The sequence below is a fragment of the Grampus griseus genome (genome assembly GCF_964374135.1).
Source record: "Grampus griseus genome assembly, chromosome: 15".
NCBI lineage: Eukaryota > Metazoa > Chordata > Mammalia > Artiodactyla > Delphinidae > Grampus > Grampus griseus.
In genome coordinates this window covers 12,717,510-12,740,392 of record NC_139009.1, presented here as the reverse complement: position 1 = coordinate 12,740,392, position 22,883 = coordinate 12,717,510, and the positions used below count along the sequence as shown (strand labels likewise).

Sequence of the window (22,883 nt, the reverse complement as noted above, 5' to 3'; positions counted from 1 at the left end):
AGGTGTGGGTACTGGTTGAGCCTGCCTTGGGATCCAGACATCCCTGTTCCATTCTAATGCTCTACCCATTGTATCACCCTGCCTTATTCCAGGATTAAGAACACCAAGAGTAGTCACCAAGGAAAAAGAATAATTATGAGTATGGGTCTCTTTCCCAGTTTGGTTTAGAACAGGTTGTCCAGAAAAACTTCCTGTAATGGTACAAATATTCTGTCTTATGGTGTCCGATGGGGTGGCCACTAGCCACTTGAGCACCTGCAATGTGTGACTGAGAAATCGAATGTTTTATTGTATTTTACGTAAGTGTCAAGCGCTGCATGTGGCTAGTAGCTTGCATATTGGGCAGCACAGGTTCAGAAAAATAATTAGTAAAATCTGGAGAAAAGCAGATACAGCAAATAAATTTGAGACTAGAACACAGGTCAATTTGTTAAGCAAAATCAGGAAAACCAAAAGTTACAGTGTATGGATTCACAGGTGTTGGGAAAGTCTCGAAGGGCATCCAGTGTAGTATCACACTGCATGCTTACCCTGTGCGCAGTCTCCACCAGATGTTCCTTCAGCGGGTACTTGAGTGGGTAGTAGTGGGGAAATGACGTCTGCCTGAGGCTGCTGATTCTGTCTGTAGGTGGCTGTGTTTATTAGAAAGTTGTTGTTAATGGGAAAAGTTGAATAAAGTCAGTTTCTCTAAGCTCCCACTTCCTTGGGGAATATAAAATATGTTTCTTTTCTTTTGAAATATTTGAAGATTGTTATCATAACTCCATTAGTCCTCTTCTTGTACAATTCAGTTAACTAAAGGTTCAAGTTCATTGATCAAAATATGAAAGGTCTAGAGCTACACTTACTGAGTAACCACTAACCACGTATGATGGGTATTGAGCCCTCAGAATGTGGGTAGTCCAGATGGAGGTGTGCTCTAGTATGAAGTGCACCCTGGAGGTTGAAGACTTAATGCAAAGGAGTAACTCAGTTTTCATACTAATTACATGTTAAAGTGATAATATTTTAGATATATTAGATTAAAAATATAATACTAAAATTAATTTCACCTGTCTCTTTCTATCTTTTTAATGTAGCTACTAGAAAACTTAATTATATGTGTGGTTTGCATTACATTTCCATTGGACAGTGCTGGCCTAGAATTACCAGGAGGAAGGAGAGTGTTTAATGTCTTTAAGTACCTGATTATATTTGTCCCCTGTGCCTCTTCTTACTTTTTCTCTGAAGTTTACTTGTGTGTGCTTGCCTTTTGCTTACTCCAGGGTCTTGATGGGTAAAGATGCCAGATTTTTAAATAATCTCTGGAGTAGTATAGAAACGAGGAGCCCCATTTCAGAGGCTGTAGAAAAAAGAATATGAACTTTGGTGAAGCTGTTAATCCACAGCTGGTGATAAAATGTCTGTCATTAAAGCTAGTGCATTAGGTCTTAGTTTTAAGAAGTCAGATACTGTGTGCAATTAAGATACCACACAGACCTTGTTAAAAAAAATACGTGGCAATCAGCTTCTGGTCTGAGAAAAAGGTGATATGTAGAGGTGTCTTTATAACTGCATAAATGTTTTTTATCATCTTAGAAGATAAGACCCAAAATCCTGCTTAACAGAAAGGTTTTCACCAGTGGTATACTAAATAAAGTACAATCAGTATTGTACAGATGGTAAATGAAGGAGTTAAGCACTTTTTCCTTTATAGTGGTCCTTCCTGTTCTATACCTTGTAAACAAGATTATTTTCTAACATATAAATTACTTTGTTATTAACACCAAAGATATAAATGAGAAATGAACTTGAATCTTTTTGAAACAAGTTGAATTAAAAAAAATTTTTTTTTCAACTCCACTTTGAACTGTTATTATATTGTTATTTTAACTGTACTTTAATTTGTTAGCCAGAGGTAGTTTAATTCAAGTAATGGCTTATTTAAAATGACTTCTCCTTCAAAAGATAGAAATGATCCCAGTGTTTCCATTTGTTTTACGGTATCCTCATGAAGAAATGACAGGATATAGGAACTCTGAAGAACTGCTGTACAAAAAATAAACAATACTCGTCATTATAGTTCTGATTAGAAGTGACTGAGTTGGACTTCTTGTGTTTAGTTGGAGGAAATAACTAACTTGCCTGCGGCTACATAGGAGGTTCAGACAGAGCCAACTAAGAACCCAAGTCAGCTGACTCTCATGCTAGAGCTCTTCCAGCTCTGTGGTCTGATGATTAACCAGTAGCATAGGAGTGGTACTCTACAAAACCAGTGAAAGGAATGAAAACGTGCTAAAAAAACACACTTCTTTAGAAAGTTCTTGTGCTTGTGCCCTCATGTAATGGCAGAATATTTAATTTTGGCTGTAGTACTGATATTTATTTTAATATAATGAAATTTTGAAATATTTTCTCTCAGGTCACTTGTAATGGATATTTTAGTTCATTTCTCTTAAGGAATTAAAATGAAATATTTAAAGATAATCATTTCTTTGTTTGTTTGTTTCAGGTAGATAATCCAGTTTCTGTCTTAACGCAAGAGATGAGCAAGCAGTTCTTGCAGTCTAAAAATGAGGGAGACAAATACAAAGTAAGATGCACCAAAGTAAACATAAACCTAACCAAAAAGAATACATTTATAGATTAGGCATCTATACTGAACATTAATCTTGGTCACATAGTAAATATCGAGGATTTTTTTAAGTCACTATTTAGAGTAATATTGTAGGACTAATTTAGGAACTTGTTAAGTAAGATGTAAGTATAATTTTCTTGGTAAAACCTTGCTTTAACTTCTTTGCTTTTAATTCTGAAAGAGAATGAATTCCAAAATTTATCTTTATGGAAATACAAGGGAATGATTGCCCAAACATACATAATCACTTTTAAACGTTAGATTATTTTAATCTTTTTAAAAAATTAATTTATATATTTATTTTTGGCTGCGTTGGGTCTTTGTTGCTGCACGCGGGCTTTCTCTAGTTGCAGCTAGTGAGGGGTTACTCTTTTAGTTGTGGTGAGTGAGGGGCTACTCTTTGTTGTGGTGCGTGGGCTTCTCATTGCGGTGGCTTCTCTTGTTGCAGAGCACGGGCTCTAGGTGCGTGAGCTTCAGTATTTCTGGCACGCGGGCTCAGTAGTTGTGGCTCGCGGGCTCTAGAGCACAGGCTCAGTACTTGTGGCGTGCGGGCGTAGTTGCTCCGCGGCATGTGGGATCTTCCCGGACCAGGGCTCGAACCCGTGTTCCCTGCATTGGCAGGCGTATTCTTAACCACTGCGCCAGCAGGGAAGCCCCTATTTAAAACTTTTAAAAAAGCCAACAAAATATATGACTACTACTACAGCTTACAGTGTGACTTTTGAATGGGTTTTGGTATTCCCTATGCTAAAAAATTATGATGCATTAAGATCAAGGATACTGGGACATCCCTGGTGGCACAGTGGTTAAGAATCCACCTGCCAATGCAGGGGATATGGGTTCGAGCCCTGGTCCAGGAAGATCCCACGTGGCGCGGAGCAACTAAGCCTGCGCACCACAACTACTGAGCCCGCATGCCAGAACCACTGAAGTCCGTGTGCCTAGAGCCCGTGCTCTGCAACAAGAGAAGCCATCATAATGAGAAACCTGCACACTGCAATGAAGAGTAGCTCCTGCTCTCCACAATTAGAGAAAGTCCGCGTGCAGCAACGGAGACCCAATGTATTTATTTACTTGCTTAAGTATGTTTTTAATGTCTTTTTACATAATTGGTCTAAAAGTTTTTAGAGAACAAATTCTTCTTTTTTTCATAGTCCCGTGGAAGTTTACCAACTCCTAATTGTGTTTTTCTTGTTGTTGATATAGTTCTTTATGAAAGCAACCCAACTGGAACAAATGAAGGAGGATTATTCATACATCATGGAAACCAAAGAAAGAACAAAGGAGCAGATAAATCAAGGAGAAGAGGTTTGTAAACACTTAATGCAGTTATTTTAGAGATCAGTCAAATTCCTATAGTACTTATCAGGTAAATGGTATTGTAAAATTACATACCTACATATCTATATATGTATATCTATATAAAACTAGTAACATTTTTATAGTACTCTATCAACCATAACAAGTGTGATTTTGTACATTCAGGGTATTTATTAGCCTTTACTTTTTTGTTTTATAATAATGGGTATGTCCATGTCTTAATTCTTCTATGAGGCTATAAAGTAGAGGACAGGGTAGTATCTAACATACTTATCCCTTAGTTCCACAATAAGATATCACTGATTCCCACTCGGAAGTAGTTTAAAAACTATATTTCTTTTGATGGGAAAATAAGCACAAGCCTCAAGTTGGTATTAAACATAATATGCATTTATCATTATATACAATAGATAACTCTTTCATTACACTGGTAGAATGTTAGCATTCTTTAAGCACTGATAGCTTGGTAGCAGCTGTCCCATCAGTGTTCACCAGCTTGGCAGCCATGCGAATGTGCTTGAATTTGAAATCACTCGAGCCAATGTGACTTTCTTACTTAGGTTTGTTTTTACATCTGCTGTAGTTTGTTCTTGTACTTTCTTCTTCTGATTCTTGAAGAGCAAACCTTTGTTTGATAATCAGAGATCTCAGAGTTATAAGGCTTTATGTTTCAGCTGTTCATCCAGTACATTAAGTCCCACCAATTTTTGTATGATTCTGTATCTTTTTCTTTTGTCCCTTAATCAGTTTTATACAGTCAGTTGCTTTCAGCAACTTTTTAGCATGTTCTTTTGAGATAGAATTGTATTAATGATTGACCCAAGTCAACTTTATTAGATGTTACACTGACCTTTTTACTTCAAGTTTTTGAGGCATACATATTTAAAACTGGGTTTATAGTTACATGGTTCATTAAGTGAAAACTGAAAAAGCAAAGATGAGTATATTTATTTTTATTCCCCACATTATTTCTTCAAACCTGGGGTATGTGATAGTGTGCAAGGATGTACTATAAACCACAGAATTGATAATGGAGTATCAGTGTTATTGGAATGTCAGTGTTATTATTGGGGAAAGGAAATATTGTATATTCAAGCAAATGTACATAGTATATATTAACATCTATTATTTTAAAAACAATAAATCAGGACTTTGAAGAAATTTGTTTGCTTCAGACAGCTTGGTGTTTAAATACCCACTTTCTTCATGGTATACTTTGTCATAAGCGATTGAAGATACTTTGTGAAGTTTAAGAAGCACATCCCTATATCATGTATCAGAGTTGCTTATGCATAATATGCACTTAATATGAAATTTCTTCCTAATTAATTAAATGCACTACATTCTCAAAATAAGCTCTGGATTTGAATAGTTTAATCTTTAAGAAGTAGAATGTGACCTAACACAACATTGTAAATCAACAATACTTCAATAAAAATTTAAAAAACAAACCAAAAAACCCCAAGCCAACAAAAAAGGATACAGTGGGAGATACAAATGAAAAAGTCAAAAAAAAAGAAATAGAATGTGAAGATTAGAAACTGGAAGTCATTCAGCCATCAAATATTAAGTTCCTACCATGTGCCTGCTAGCATTGGGCTTTGGTCATGACCATATAATGGCAAATACATACCAGGATTCTTGGGGTCGTACACCTAACTATTCAGCAGAAAGCAGATGGTAGATAATTGACTATGGTGAGCACTACTAAAGGAGTTCAAAGTTAGTTTGTGCAAAAGCACTTAATAGGATACTGGCAACAGGGGTTAGGGACAAGGCAGGGGCAGTGGGAGAGGTATAGCCGTTAAGTAAGTAATGTCTAAGGTAAGAACTGAAGGGTGAATAATACCAGGCAAAGGATGGTGAGAGTGAGGAAGTGTGTTCCAAGAAATAAGCATGGATGGAGTCTTGGGCAAGAGAGCATGTGGTGGTTTTAAACAGCTGAAAGAATTCTACATTGTCTAAAGTAGAGAACACAAGCATGAGAGTTAAGAGGCCAGATTGTGGAAGACTTTGTAGAACTTAAGGGCAGTACAACACATGGAAGTGGATGGCTTGATTAAATGTATATTTTTAGTAGATCACTCTGCTGCAGAAGAGAGTGAACTGCTGTAAGGAAGGAAACAGAGAGATCAGTAAGGAAGGTATTACCGTTGTTCAAACAGATGATGATGATGTAAGTTAGGGTAGTGGCAGTGGTAGTGTAGAGAAGAGCTTTGAAATGGTTTGGGCCAGTGCTCTGTGGACATGTAGGGTGGTGGTGAAAACAGAAGCCAGATTTGTGGGGCTGAAAACCAGAGAGAGAATTGAAGAGCTAGAGATAATTTTCGTGAAACTTGGGTGGAAAGGGAAGACGGCTTTTAGAGGAAGAGGTGGTATCCAGGGGTGGATATTGGTGGTTTTGTTTGTAAATTGGAAAGATAAGTAAGTAAAGTTTTAAATGTGATCATGGAAAGGAGTCAGTGAGGAGGATTAAGTGGAAAAAAGATGAAAAAGATGGGATGAAAAATCAACTAATTTAGACCTCTTGAGAAGGCAGAAGGGGGGTGAGTAGGATGTAAGTAAGAGATAGGCACTGGACTTAAGTATAATGAAGCCACCTCTTCCGTTTTAGCAGGAGGAAAAGACTGCTTTAGGTTTATATATAAGGTTGTTGAACACTGGAGACGGTTTCTTTCTGATAGCTTCTGAATTCTGTGAAATAGGCATCAGGGAGAATGAGTAAGGGATTAGGGTGGCAGTTATATGAGGTTTGAAGAGAGTGATGATGGATTGAAATAATCCTGAAGAATGGGAAAGTGACTTGGATAGGGAAACACACTAAGATCCATAGTGAAGACCCTAGTTGAACATGGAAACCATGAATGAAGAGGAGAGGCTGTCAACCCAGGTGTGCAGCTTTGGAAGCTGTTCATACGTCACTAGAGTTGGTTTTTGCTTTATTGATTAATTATTAAGAGAAAACTTGGATAAGAAAAAAATGTAACATTTGATTTTTAGAAATAAATTCCTTTTGAGCCTTCCATTATCATTGGAATGGATCCTGGGTATACTTCACCCAGGAGAACAGTCCAGTCTGTCTATCAGGTAGGGAATTGATAGAAACTTGAGTTTTGTCTATACTTGTGTGGTCTTGAAACTTTTATTCCTTTGCTCTTCTTCATTTGAAGAGTATCTGGTCATTTTTATAGTGCAGAAATTAACAAAGTGATTGTACTTAATAAAAGTATACCAAAGAACCAAAAATATTTTCTATTTTTGTTTTAATTAAAGAAGTCATTTCCTAGCACATCTTTTTCAGTATTTGTTTAGGCAGTATTCAAAAGAAATACATTTGCGGAAAGTCTTGTTTCTTCAATGTTGTTAAGAAATATATTCTTTTTTCTTTTTTTAAGCGACTTACTGAACTAAAGCGCCAGTGTTTGGAGAAAGAAGAACGTTTTCAGAGTATTGCTGGCTTAAGTACAATGAAGACCAATCTGGAATACTTGAAACATGAAATGGCTTGGGCAGTGGTAATTTTCACTTAATTACCTATTCACACATATTTGTAATATACAGAATATACTTGGTTGTGGTTAGTCTTATATGTGACTTGCTATATAATTTCTTTTTAGGTCAATGAAATTGAAAAACAACTGAATGCTATCAGAGACAACATCAAAATTGGAGAAGATCGTGCTGCTAGACTTGAGAGGAAAACGGAAGAACAGCAGGTAATTATATTTTTTTTATACAGAGGTAGAAGTTGGTTGAGGGGTAAGTAAAGGGAGCAATTTTCTGTTGAGGGTTTCCACATGGACCTTTGTAGCACAGAGCAGCCCTGCTCTTTGTATTTACCTTGCCATTCTCTTGTTAACAGCTTTATTGAGATATGATTCATATACCATACAATCCACCCATTTAAAATTTACAGTTCATTGTTTCTTTTGTATATTCACAGGGTTGTACAGCCACCACTGTGGAATTTCTCTGCCGTCGTGCTGGAAGTAGATCTCCTAGCCTTTTCTTTCTTTATAGGAGCCCCAGTGTACTCAGTGTGACTGACTTACATCTTAGTATTTTGTTCTCCTTAGCTTACGAGCTTCTGACTCCCAGGCTTAGTTGTAGTACAGGGTGTAATCTTTCCCACCTTACTTCTTCCTGTCTACCCCTAAGATAAGCAGGCCAGTCTTTTTCCTTTTAAGGGTTATAACATTAATCCGTGAAAGGTAATAGATGAATGTGTAAAAGTAACAGAAATGGTGAAGACAGTACATTTACTTAGTGATCTCTGGGCTGAATTTCTTATATTCCCTCTTCAGGTAGTAAATGGAAATTCAACCCCACCCACCTCTCTCACCTTAGATTTTCATTTCTGAGAGAATATTCTGAAATTTTCATTCAATTCTTCTCAGTTTCATTTCTTAGCTTGTCATAGGGGAAGACCTTGTTGCTTTCCTCTTTAGATATTCCCCAGTCTAAAAATGAAATCCAGTCTTAGTAATAAACACTCATTTTTTTTTTCAAGTGGGGAAAGGAAAATCTTGAGGTTGGATGATATTTAGTTCTGTGGCTATTTGCTCTACTTAAGTATTTGGCCATGCTATGTAGTAAATGGTAAATTTCTGGAGGGTTTGGACTATCTTATATTTATATCCTTCCCACCATGCCTTACATAAAACCTTTCACATAGTATATGCTTGTTTATTGATTATAGAATAACTATTGAAGGGAAGGTTTCTGAAGAAACAGTGTCTAAAGCAGACTTTAAACTTGTATTAACCTAATTTAAACTGAAGATAGATGAATTATATTTAGTTTGTAAAGCACCTAGACCAACTTCAATTTTTATAAAAAACATAAAGATTATACTACTGATGTCTTAATAACAGAACTATACTACCATTCTATATAATGTTTCCTAAATAGCCTACATATTGACAATTCCCTAATCTGTATTCCTAATCAAACTTTTATCCTGAGCACTTGGTTCAAATACTTGTCTTCCCATCTTTACCTAAATGTTCCAGACACTTCAAACTTAGCATTTCTACTGGAATAGCTGTGACAGGGACTTTATAGCCCATAAAGCCTGAAGTATACACTATCTGGCTCTTTCTAGAAAAAATTTGCTGATCTCTGATCTAAATAGTTCTCATATTTTTCCCTTCTAATCTATTCCTGTTTTCAGTGTGACATTTTGGTCCCTAATTATTTTTGTCCCAGAACATTACATTAACTTCTTACTGACATCATTTCCTTTAATTTTTCCCTTTACCTTGCCTTCCATGTGCTTCCAAAGTGGTTGTACGTATAGATTTACATATAGTTTCATTATAGATTTACATATAGTTTGGTATCTTGTTTCCCTGTTGTCTAGAGGTTTAAGTTGTAAGCTGATCATGGAATTCAAAGCCCTTCTACCCCTTCATCTCATCTCCCACCACTACCCTCTCAGTTCAAGCTCCAGAAATAATTTTAATTCCTAAAATGGTTTTAATGCCTTTCCACATGCTTTTCCAACTCCCTGTAACACCTTTCCCCAGCTTTTTTCCTGGTACATTTTGAGTAATCTTCCAAGTTTCAGCTCAAATGCTTCTTTGAAGGCATCCCTAACTTTTTCTGACAGACCTATAAATTCTTCCTCGTGCTTTCACAATTACAAATATACATACCCTACTTAAGCATTATTGCAGCCAAACTGCATGATCTATTTGCATGTTTGTTTCTCTGCTAAACTGTGTCTGTCTCCCTTTAATTGTGTTACTTGAAGACAGTTGTTACTATATCTTTGTATCCCCAGAAGATAGCACATTTATTGGAAAGCTAAATGTGGAATTAAAATATATTTTAGCATTTCAAATTATTAGAGAAATGCAAATCAAAACTACAATGAGGTATCACCTCACACCAGTCAGAATGGCCATCATCAAAAAGTCTACAAATAATAGATGCTGGAGAAGGTGTGGAGAAAAGGGAACCCTCCTGCACTGTTGGTGGGAATGTAAATTGGTGCAGCCACTATGGAGAACAGTATGGAGGTTCCTTAAAAAACTAAAAATAGAGTTACCATACGACCCAGCAATCCCACTCCTAGGCATATATCAAAAAAAGATGAAAACTCTAATTAAAAAAGATACATGCACCTCAGTGTTCATAGCAGCACTATTTATAATAGCCAAGACATGGAAGCAGCCTAAGTGTCCATCATCAGATGAATGGATGAAGAAGATGTGGTACACACACACACACACACACACACACACACACACACACACACACACACACACAGTGGAATATTACTCTGCCATAAAAAATGAGATAACTGCCATTTCCAGCAACATCGGTGGACCTAGAGATTATCGTACTAAGTGAAGTAAGTCAGACAGAGAAAGACAAATATTACATGATATCACTTATATGTGGAATCTAAAAAATGATACAAATGAACTTATTAACAAAACAGGAACAGCCTCACATACATAGAAGGCAAATTTATGGTTACCAAAGGGGCAAGGAGTGAAGGGTAAATTAGGAGTATGGGTTTAATGTATACACACCACTATATATAAAATAAACAACAAGGGCTTACTGTATAGTACAGGGAACCTATATTCAATATCTTGTAATAACCTATAATGGAAAAGAATCTGAAAAAGAATAGATAGATAGATAGATACATAGATATGTACCTGTCTATATATATCTATGTATATGTATAACTGAACCACTTTGCTATACACCTGAAACTAACATAATATTGTAAATCAACAATATTTCAATTAAAAAAATACATATTTAACACTTTATATAATTATGTTTGTTTACCTAATTAATGTCTTGAGTTTAGTTAGAGCAAAATTAAGTTTATTTGAAATGTGAACCATATACAATTATATTTTTATTTTTTCTGTTTATTGGAGAAAAATAAAATATGCTCCAACGATGTTATTTTCTTAAAGGTCAGACTTAATGAAGCAGAAAAAAAGTACAAGGATATTCAAGATAAACTAGAAAAGATTAGTCAAGAGACAAATGCACGAGCACCAGAATGTATGGCATTGAAAGCAGATCTTACTTCTAAGAAAAGGGCCTATAATGAAGCTGAGGTGAGAGAACTTTTCCAGTATTAAAAATTGCATATCAACTATAAATACTGTTCATTTATTTTTAAAAGTAGAGATTTTTGTAATTGTGTTGCTTTCAGACTTTAAAAAATATAATGATTTCATATGGCCATATATGTATGTTGTTTTAAAAATATATTTCTGCATATATTCACCCTCTGATTTGACGATTTGGCAAAAGTGGTCTTGAATGGGGTATTTGTTTTTCATTTTACTAAAGTATGTCTGATTTTTTTTTTTTAGGTTTTATACAACCATTCCCTAAACGAGTATAGAGCATTAAAGAAAGATGATGAGCAGCTTTGCAAAAGAATTGAAGAACTAAGAAAAAGGTAAGATAGTTACTTTGCAATTTTCATAGTTATCTCATTTTGTAATAAAGTAATCCAGGTGAAATGGAATATTTTATTTTCTGTATTATTGCTAAAGGAATTTTATCACATTGCTTTATGGTTTTTTTTGTTTTTTGTTGTACGCGGGCCTCTCACTGCTGTGGCCTCTCCCGTTGCGGAGCACAGGCTCCAGACGCACAGGCTCAGCGGCCACGGCTCACGGGCCCAGCCACTCCGTGGCATGTGGGATCTTCCTGGACCGGGGCACGAACCCGTGTCCCCTGCATCAGCAGGCGGACTCTCAACCACTGCGCCACCAGGGAAGCCCTGCTTTATGTTTTTTAAATGTTAGGTTTTTCATTGAATATTTTCCACTTTGTATTATTTACCATTAGTGCTGATCAGTCTTTGGAACCTGAACGGTTGGAAAGGCAAAAAAAAATATCTTCGTTAAAAGAAAGAGTAAAGTTCTTACAGGATCAAGAAAGTTCAGTCAATCAAGAGATCGAACAATTTCAGCAAGCTGTAGAAAAGGACAAAGAAGAACATACCAGAATTAAGTAAGTGTCCACATTCTTATACTTTTTTCAGTTATTTGAAAATCATCTAGTTTTCCTCTTTATATGAAAAGAGAATACATGTTTTTTTTGTTGTTGTTCTTCTTCCTCATAATAAGGGATCTTTTAAAATCACTTTCCTAATAAGACTTCTTAAACTTGTAGAATTGGACAGTTTCTGGGATTTCTAGTCCTTGTCACGACTGCTTTTTTTCTTTTTCCATGCTAAGTTTTGAGGTCTTCTGACTATTTTTTCCTGGTAACACAGTTGTTTTCAAATGAAGAGATCCGCTTTTAGTTTTTAGGGCAGCTGCGTCATTCACTGGTATGCAGGTATTAGGGGAAAAGACTGAGTATTTCTGTTTAACTGTATCACATATCTGTTTTGTTTTTCCACGTGTATTTTGTAGGAGAGAAGAGTTAGATGTGAAGAATACACTGAACTATAATCAGAGGCAACTGAAAGAATTGAAAGACAGTAAAACTGATCGACTGAAAAGATTTGGCCCTCATGTTCCAGCTCTTCTGGAAGCCATAGATGATGCTTACAGACAGGGGCGTTTCACCTGTAAACCTGTAGGCCCTCTAGGTATTTGTCACCAATTAGTCAGTATATAATAAAAATTAGAAGTACATCTTTATTTTCTGGAAGGAGTCTGTTGAATATAATTTTAAAACACTGTTATCGAAGAACCATGTAGTTATATGTAGACTTTGTACATATTTTAAGAAATGATAAAATCACTTTAAACTTTCCTTTTGTATATTTTAAGCATAAAAAAGCCAAAAGAAAGAGAACTTAGGAAAAGGAAAAGTAATTATAGAGTTGAATAATCTGCTTTTTATTTTTTTGAATGAATAAATCAATGAACTAATTTGCATGTAATTGATTAGTAGGAAAATTCAGTGATATCAAGATATAGTTAAAAGGCCAATCACCTGAGTTTTGTGTAAAACTTGATAAAATGACTTGTCTTTTTAAGTTTCTATTTAGGTTTGGACAACATTACTTCTAAGTCCTCTTTCAACTATAAGCCTGAGGTTATTTAGTTATCCTCATATATACATGAGAAAAAAAATCAGTTGAGTTCTGAGGAGCTATCTCTAATTCTGTACATCATTAGGTGAAAATGATGCTATAAGTATACTTTTTTAGTAAAGTACTGTATAAGTACAGTATTATGTACTGTATTAAGTATTGTAGTAATGTCTCTTCATTTAAATGACATGTACCTCTATACCAGGATCCATTTCAATAGATGAGGTTTTTTTTTCCCTCTCTAAATCTAAAATTTCAATATTAATCAGTTTTACAGAAAATAGTGAAGAGTCTATAACCCTTTTGGCTTGATTTTCAAAACACCATTCAGAGGCTGGAATAGTATTTTATATATATATATATACCCATAGGAGAAATACTGTTGATTTACATCAGAGCGAGACAACTTTTCACAGGATTTAGTGGGTTTTCTCCCCAGTGTATCCAGTGGGATGGGGTATTTCCCATTTGGTTAAAATGAGATCTATAATATCATTTAAATTGCTTCATATGAAAATATTTTAAAGTCATTTATGAACTATTATAAAGATGGTTACATTAACATTTCAAGTATTTATGGGCTTTTAATAATTTTCTCTCACTTTTAGGCGCTTGCATTCGTCTTCGGGACACTGAGCTTGCTTTGGCCATTGAATCTTGCTTGAAAGGACTTCTGCAAGCCTATTGTTGCCATAATCATGCTGATGAAAGAGTGCTTCAGGCACTGATGAAAAGGTTTTACTCACCAGGGACCTCACGGCCACAGATAATAGTTTCTGAGTTTCGGGATGAGGTGTATGATGTAAGACACAGGTAAGGCATCAGTAATTAAATACTGTTTCTGGTTTTGCTTAGTTACGTGCAAGCTCAGAAAGAGTTAAAACATTTTTAATGTTAACCATATCTACACTCCTGATTTGTAAAATTCCATCAAGCCACGTCTTTAATTTGAATCTTAGGCATTGGAGATACATAGATAAATGAGAGATACTCCCTGCCTTTAAGGTCCTCACGTGAGATCTGTTTGGGGAGACATACTGGGAAGTCGACGTTGTGTGGCTTAGAAATTGTACTGAAGAAGGAAATGGTGCAGACCTGGCCATGTTAAGAGGGAGGGCGTAGGGAAGAACTTTGGCACTCATTGCTCACAGTGCTCTGGGTGGTTTACAGATTCCATAAAGAGCTGTGATTGTTTTCTTTAATGACCCTAACAAACCTCAAGGGCACCATACCCAAATCGCCTTCTTTGTTAGCTGCTGGCTAGCTAATCACTTTACTTTTAAAGATACACGTGTATGTGTGTGTGTGTTCCTACATATATATATAGTCCTCTCTATATCCCTATATATATATTCCTATGTATATATATTCCTATATATATATTCCTATTAACAGATTGTTTTAAAATTTCTTTTCTCTCCCACTCCACTTTTTCTTATAAATCCAGTTTTTGCTTTTTTCAATTGCCTTATATTTGGAAACATTGAAAATGCCCTTCATTTTAAGCGTGTTTTTTCTATATTTAATTTGATTGTGATATTTTTCCTTTGACTTGGCTTTATAAATCACGTTTTTATTAAAGCTTTCTTCTAAGCTTAATTAGGATCATCAAATCATTTTGTCCTATAATTCCTCTTACCAGTGAGGCTCACCGTGCTCGCCTAGAATTTGATGTGCGGTTTTTCCTTTGTCTCTCTCGTCCTCTTTAGGCTTTCTACATTATGTTGTTTAGTGAGCCTATTCCATACTTGTCCTTTCCTTGTCTCATTACTGACACATTATTGCTACTATTCCTTCCTACTTTTAGTTTTCCTCGACCGATGTTACAGCATCTCTCAGCAGGCAAAACTAATTGTGATATAAACTAAATATGAAGTGCATCCCAGGGAAGTAGAGCAAAAGGAAGGGGTGGTTGTGACTGGGTGCTTTAGAGCAAGCTGGTGGGAGCAGCCTGTCTAGCAGTGGCATGTGCCTGCTCGAAAATACTTGCTCCTTCCTAGCATAGAAACCTGTGCTTTCAGCGGACTGGCCAGAGCCTATGCTTCACCACAAGCCCCTTCCACGTCCCCTCCCTCTTAGACTCGGGCTCCCTATCCTCTCTCCCCTCACTCCCTGCGTTGTTTCATTGGCACTGCTTGATGTTTCTAGAGCGCCCACCCCCTATTCTTTCCTATCTTTGTTTTTACTTCCACTTGAACTCTGTCCTAAGGTTACTATCCTATTTCTCTGCCTCTTTTTAACAGGAAAAACTTCTCAGAAGAGTTGTCTGTGTCACTAACTTCTCTCTTCCCCTTCTTTCTTGAACCTACTCCAGTCAAGTTTTTATAGCTTCATCACACACCAGAGCAGCTCTTGTCCAGGCGCCAGTGAGCCTTGCTTGGCTTGGTCCTGTCGTCCTTCCTTCCCACTCGCTGACTTGACCTACCAGCAGTATTTGATTCAGCTGATCGTTTAATTCTTCCTGAAACACTTTTTTTACTTGGTCCCTAGGATGTCACTCTTCTTGTTTTCCCACATCTCTAGGTATTCTTTTGTAATGTCTTCTGCTTATTTCTCCTCACTTGGGAACCTCCAGTATCAGTGTTCCAGACCTCTTCTCCATGTGCACCTACTCCCAGCACTTACTTCCTGGGTGAACTCATCCAGTTTCATGGCTTAAAATATAGTCCATACACTGATGATCACCACATTATGTTTCTAGCTGGGCTCTTTCCTCTGAACTCCAGAATATAGTACATTCAATTTATATTTTCCACTTTGATGTCCAAAAGACATTTGAAACTTAACATATCTAAAAGCCAAACTCCTGAGATCCACCCTAAAAACTGCTCTTCCTATAGTCATCCCCATCTCCATTTTTCAGTTGCTCAAGCCAAAACCTCAGTCATCCTTGACTTCTTTCTGCCATCCCACATCCTACTGGCTGTACTTTATAAATGTATCCAGGATCTAAACACTTCTGCAGTGCTACCCTGGTTCACACCATTATCATATCTCAAGTGAGTTTTGCTTCTGGTTCCCTTCCATCCACACTTTCAATATCACAGCCAGAGTAAAGTCAGACCATGTCATTCCTCTGCTCAAATTGTCCTGTACTTTCTCATCCTCTTTAGGCCTAACTGCGACCTCTCGGACCCACATGACCCGTCCTCTTGCCATCTCTCCTGTCCTTGTGTCCAGTAGCACTCCCAGCACTGCTCGTCCACCACAGCACACTGGCCTCCCGGCTTCTCCAACAGCCCTCTTAGGGCCTTTGCAAATGCTGCTCCCTGGGCACGAAATGCTCTTCTTCATTATGCTAATGTAACTCCCATTTCCTCAGGTGTCTGCCTGTTGACACTTTAGCAAGGCTTTTCCTGACACTTTCTGTGTGAAAAAGCACAGTATGCCACTTTTTCTTCATTTTTCTGTCTTCCTTCAGTAGAGTGTAAGCTCCATGGGGAGAAGGATATAGTCTGTTTTGTTTACTGCTATCTCCTTATCCTCTGAACAGCATCTTGCACATAGTAGGTGCTCAGTAAATACATGTTGAATTAATGACTGAATAAGTGGAAAACATATATACAAAGATATTTCTTTGTTTTGGAATTCTAGAACTAAGAAAGCAGTAAGAATGCCATTGCCTTTTCCCAATGTGTTTTAATTAAATGACTTTTATGTTTGTATGATAGAGTATAAGATTTAAGAAAATTGTAATGATTAAGTATAACAGGCAATAGAACATAATGATTGAGAATCTGCTGGGTTCTAGAGCTGAGCTGCCTGGTTTAAATCCTAGCCTGACCTCTTACCTTTATGACATTGGGGAACTTATTAAACTCGCTGCAGCTCATTTGGGAAAAAAAAAAAAAGAGCGAATGATATTATCTATCTCATATAGTTGTTTTGAGGATTAAATGAGCTAATACAGGTTTCCACAGGGATATCCCTCTGTGGGTATAAAAATCTGTGGATGCTCAAGCCCCATACTTGGTCCTCTGTAGCCACAGTCCGCATCTGCTGATTCTGACAACCATGGATATTGCAGTGCATACTGTATTCGTTGAAAAAGAATCCACATATAAGTGGACCTATGCAGTTCAAACTCGTGTTATTCACGTGTCAACTGTATTTATAATATGCTTAGAACAGTGCCTAGCACATAGTAATATATAAATGTTTGCTAATAAAATAAAATAAACCTATTACAGATGTTTTCAAACGTTATCACATATTTTCCATGTCTTGTTACTATCCATCATCTCATCACCCATTTTAAAAATATACATATATAATTACCATTTGGTAAGTTAATCCTTATATATTTTTGTCTCCTAGAGCTGCTTGTCATCCAGAGTTCCCAACAGTTCTGACAGCTTTAGAAATAAATAATGCAGTTGTCACAAATAGCCTAATTGACATGAGAAGCATAGAGACAGTGCTGCTGATCAAAGTAAGACCAGATGCTTGCTGTATTTTATATTATTCTAAATTTCCTAAACTGAGGCTGGTTATATAAATTCCTATTCTGCTTAAGTACTTGATATTTTATGAATTCTTTTTCTTAAAAAAACTTTGAGTTCTGTAAAATAAATCATTGTTTATTCTTCATCAGTGTACATATTTCTATTGATATGTACTTGTTAGATTAGATCACCAATATTTGTGTTTCATCTATTGGCATAAATTTGCTGAGAAGGGACAAGGGAATTCAAAACAAATCTGTAATGAATACAAACAGAGTCTCTTTTTCTCATTAATGGAACCTGAGAGGCAATGACATCAGTCATCCAAATGTGTATATGTGAATTGCAAGTTCATATTGTAATTATTTGTGGGCTTGGCCCTCTCATATTTTAGACAGATACTTGAAAGAAAATAATGAAGTCCTCTTGTAAAGGTCTGTTCCAAGGAAGGTTGATTAGGCCTCAGTTAAGCCTAATCCTCTTTTTACTTCCTCTAGGAAGTAAAATACTAAATATTTCCAGGCTTTCCCTACATAATTCAGTGTACTAATCTTTTATTGGAATTTGCTGTTCACTCACATCTTTTCTAGGGTGTAAAAGACATTTAGAAAAAATAAATTTCATTTTTCTATGAAAAATAAGATTTCTAAGGTAAATATTTTCATGTGAAAAAGTACTTAAAATCTTTAACTTTAGTGGATAGCAATATTAGAATTTAAAAATAAAATCTATCAGGGAGATTGGTTCAAGATGGCGGAGTAGAAGGACGTGTGCTCACTCCCTCTTGCGAGAGCACCAGAATCACAACTAACTGCTGAACAGTCATCGACAGGAAGACACTGGAACTGACCAGTATCTGGTATCTTCCAAAAAAGATAACCCCACATCCAAAGACAAAGGAGAAGCTGCAATGAGATGGTAGGAGGGGTGCAATCACAATAAAATCAAATCCCATAACGGCTGCATGGGTGACTCACAAACTGGAGAACACTTATACCACAGAACTCCACCCACTGGAGTGAAGGTTCTGAGCCCCACGTCAGGCTTCCCAACCTGGGGTTCTGGCAATGGGAGGAGGAATTCCTAGAGAATCAGACTTTGAAGGCTAGCAGGATTTGATTGCAGGACTTCGACAGGACTGGGAGAAACAGAGACTCCATTCTTAGAGGGCACACACAAAGTAGTGTGCGCATCAGGACCCAGGGGAAGGAGCAGTGACCCCCATAGGAGACTGAACCAGACCTCCCTGCTAGTGTGGGAGGGTCTCCTGCAGAGGTTGGGGTTGGCTGTGGCTCACCGTGGGGACAAGGACACTGGCAGCAGAAGTTCTGGGAAGTACTCCTTGGCATGAGCCCTCCCAGAGTCAGCCAATACCCCTCCAAAGAGCTGGGAAGACTCCAGTGCTGGGTCGCCACAGGGCAAACAACCAACAGGGAGGGAACCCAGCCCCACCCATCAGCAGAAAACAGGATTAAAGTTTTTCTGAGCTCTGCCCACCAGAGCAACACCCAGTTCTACCCACCACCAGTCCCTCCCATCAGGAAACCTGCACAAGCCTATTAGATAGCCTCATCCACCAAAGGTCAGAGAGCAGAAGCAAGAAGAACTACAGTTCTGCAGCCTGTGGAAGGAAAACCACATTCACAGAAAGACAGACAAAATGAAAGGGCAGAGGACTTTGTACCAGATGAAGGAAAAAGATAAAACCCCAGAAAAATAACTAAATGAAGTGGGGATAGGCAACCTTCCAGAAAAAGAATTCAGAATAATGATAGTGAAGATGATCCAGGACCTTGGAAAAGAATGGAGGCAAAGATTGAGAAGATGCAAGAAATGTTTAACAAAGACCTAGAAGAATTAAAGAACAAACAAACAGTGATGAACAGTACAATAACTGAAATAAAAAATACACTACATGGAATCAATAGCAGAATAACTGAGGCAGAAGAACGGATAAGTGACCTGGAAGACAGAATGGTGGAATTCACTGCTGTGGAACAGAATAAAGAAAAAAGAACGAAAAGAAATGAAGACAGCCTAAGAGACCCCTGGGACATCATTAAATGTAACAAAATTCACATTACAGTGGTCCCAGGGGAGAAGAGAGAGAGAGAAAGGACCAGAGAAAATATTTGAAGTGATTATAGTGAAAAACTTCCCTAACATGGGAAAGGAAATAGTCACCCAAGTCCAGGAAACACAGAGAGTCCCAGACAGGGTAAACCCAAGGAGAAACACGCCAAGACACATAGTAATCAAACTGACAAAAATTAAGAAAAATAAAAATTATTGACAGCAACAAGGGAAAATGACAAATATCATACTAGAGAACACCCATAAGGTTAACAGCTGATTTCTCAGCAGAAGCTCTACAAGCCACAAGGGAGTAGCATGATATATTTAAAGTGATGAAAGGGAAAACGTACAATCAATATTACTCTACCCAGCAAGTATCTCATTCAGAGTTGATGGAGAAATCAAAAGCTTTACACACAAGCAAAAGCTAAGAGAATTCAGCACCACAAACCAGCTCTACAACAAATGCTAAAGGAACTTCTCTAAGTGAGAAACACAAGAGAAGAAAAGGACCTACAAAAACAAACCCATAACATTTAAGAAAATGGTAATAGGAGCATACATATCGATAATTACCTTAAACGTGAATGGATTAAATGCTCCAACCAAAAGACACAGGCTCACTGAATGGATACAAAAACAAGACCCATATATATGCTGTCTACAACAGACCCATTTCAGACCTAGGGACACATACAAGAGACAAGGGAGGACACTACATAATGATAAAGGGATCAATCCAAAAAGAAGATACAACAATTATAAATATATATACACCCAACATAGGAGCACCTCAATACATAAGGCAACTGCTAACAGCTATAAAAGAGGAAGTCGAAAATAACACAATAATAGTGAGGGACTTTAACACCTCACTTAACAACAATGGACAGATCATCCAAACAGAAAATTAATATGGAAACACGAGCTTTAAATGACACAATAGACCAGATAGATTTAATTGATATTTATAGGACATTCCATCCAAAAACAGCAGATTACACTTTCTTCTCAAGTGCGCATGGAACATTCTCCAGGATAGATCACATCTTGTGTCACAAATCAAGACTTAGTAAATTTAAGAAGATTGAAATCATATCAAGCATCTTTTCTGACCACAATGCTATTAGATTAGAAATCAATTACAGGGGAAAAAATGTAAAAAACACAAATACATGGAGGTTATTTTATACATTACTAAATAACCAAGAGAGCACTGAAGAAATCAAAGAGGAAATTAAAAAATACCTAGAGACAAAGGACAATGAACACAAAACAATCCAAAACCTATGGAATGCAGCAAAAGCAGTTCTAAGAGGGAAGTTTATAGCACTACAAGCCTACCTGAAGAAACAAGAAAAATCTCAAATAAACAATCTAACCTTACACCTAAAGGAACTAGAGAAAGAAGAACAAACAAAACCCAAAGTTAGTAGAAGGAAAGAAATCATAAAGATCAGAGCAGAAATAAATGAAATAGAAACAAAACAATAGCAAAGATCAATAAAACTAAAAGATGGTTCTTGGGGCTTCCCTGGTGGCGCAGTGGTTGAGAGTCTGCCTGCTGATGCAGGGGACACGGGTTCGTGCCCCGGTCCGGGAGGATCCCACATGCCACGGAGCGGCTGGGCCCGTGAGCCATGGCCGCTGGGCCTGCGTGTCCGGAGCCTGTGCTCCGCATTGGGAGAGGCCCGCGTACTGCAAAAAAAAAAAAAAAAAAAAAAGATGGTTCTTTGAGAAGATACACAAAATTGATAAACCATTAGCCAGACTCATCAAGAAAAAGAGGGAGACGACTCCAATCAATAAAATTAGAAATGAAAAAGGAGAAGTTACAACAGACACCACAGAAATACAAAGCATCCTAAGAGACTACTACAAGCAACTCTATGCCAATAAAATGGACAACCTGGAAGAAATGGACAATTTCTTAGAAAAGTATAACCTTCCAAGACTGAACCAGGAAGAAATAGAAAATATGAACAGACTAATCACAAGTAATGAACTTGAAACTGTGATTAAAAATCTTCCAACAAACAAAAGTCCAGGACCAGATGACTTCACAGGTGAATTCTATCAAACATTTAGGGAATAGCTAACACCCATCCTTCTCAAACTCTTCCAAAAAATTGCAGAGGAAGGAACACTCCCAAACCCATTCTATAAGGCCACCATCACCCTGATACCAAAACCAGACAAAGATACTACAAAAAAAGAAAATTAAAGACCAATATCACTGATGAATATAGATGCAAAAATCCTCAACAAAATACTAGCAAACAGAATCCAGCAACACGTTAAAAGGATCATACACCATGATCAAGTGGGATTTATCCCAGGGATGCAAGGCTTCTTCGATATACTCAAATTAGTCAATGTGATACAACATATTAATAAATTGAAGAATAAAAACCATTTGATCATCTCAATAGGTTCAGAAAAAGCTTTTTACAAAATTCAACACCCATTTATGATAAAAACTCTCCAGGAAGTGGGCATAGAGGGAACCCACCTCAACATAATAAAGGCCATATAAGACAGACCCACAGCAGACATCATTCTCAGTGGTGAAAAACTGAAAGCATTTCCTCTAAGATCAGGAACAAGACAAGGATGTCCATCTCACCACTATATTCAACATAGTTTTGGAAGTCCTAGCCACAGCAATCAGAGAAGAAAAAGAAATAAAAGTAATACATAGTGGAAAATAAAAAGTAAAACTGTCACTGTTTGCAGATGACATGATACTATACATGGAGAATCCTAAAAATGCCACCAGAAAACTACTAGAGCTAATCAATGGATTTGGTAAAGTTGCAGGATACAAAATTAATGCACAGAAATCTTGTATTCCTATACACTAACAACGAAAGATCAGAACAGAAATTAAGGGAACAATCCCATTCACCACTGCAACAAAAAGAATCAAATACCTAGGAATAAACCTACCTAGGGAGGTAAAAGACCTGTACTTATAGTAAACTATAAGACACTGATGAAAGAAATCAAAGATGACACAAGCAGATGGAGAGATATACCATGTTCTTGGATTGGAAGAATCAAGATTGTGAAAATGACTGTACTATCCAAAGCAATCTACAGATTCAGTGCAATCCCTATCAAATTAACAGTGGCATTTTTTTACAGAACTAGAACAAAAAATCTTAAAATTTGTATGGAGACACAAAAGACCCCGAATAGCCAAAGCAATCTCAAGGAGAAGAAATGGAGCTGGAAGAATCAGACTCCCTTACTTCAGACTATACTACAAAGCTACAGTCATCAAGACAATATGGTACTGGTACAAAAACAGAAATATAGATCAATGGAACAGGATAGAAAGCCCAGAGATAAACTCATGCACCTATGGTCAACTAATCTATGACAA

The 22,883-nt window shown here is 37.0% G+C and overlaps 1 protein-coding gene across 2 annotated transcripts in view; it reads left to right on the top strand.

The window, feature by feature from the left end:
• Window positions 1-22,883, top strand: part of SMC6 (structural maintenance of chromosomes 6) — a 71,520-nt gene that overhangs the window by 20,711 nt on the left and 27,926 nt on the right. For both annotated transcript variants that reach the window (XM_082672351.1, XM_082672350.1), the window contains exons 7-16: window positions 2,492-2,572; window positions 3,824-3,925; window positions 7,333-7,452; window positions 7,555-7,653; window positions 10,882-11,028; window positions 11,290-11,378; window positions 11,774-11,938; window positions 12,346-12,524; window positions 13,583-13,787; window positions 17,292-17,406. In XM_082672351.1, coding sequence (XP_082528477.1) covers window positions 2,492-2,572; window positions 3,824-3,925; window positions 7,333-7,452; window positions 7,555-7,653; window positions 10,882-11,028; window positions 11,290-11,378; window positions 11,774-11,938; window positions 12,346-12,524; window positions 13,583-13,787; window positions 17,292-17,406 — 1,302 coding nt within the window. The remainder of the gene's footprint in view (window positions 1-2,491; window positions 2,573-3,823; window positions 3,926-7,332; window positions 7,453-7,554; window positions 7,654-10,881; window positions 11,029-11,289; window positions 11,379-11,773; window positions 11,939-12,345; window positions 12,525-13,582; window positions 13,788-17,291; window positions 17,407-22,883) is intronic.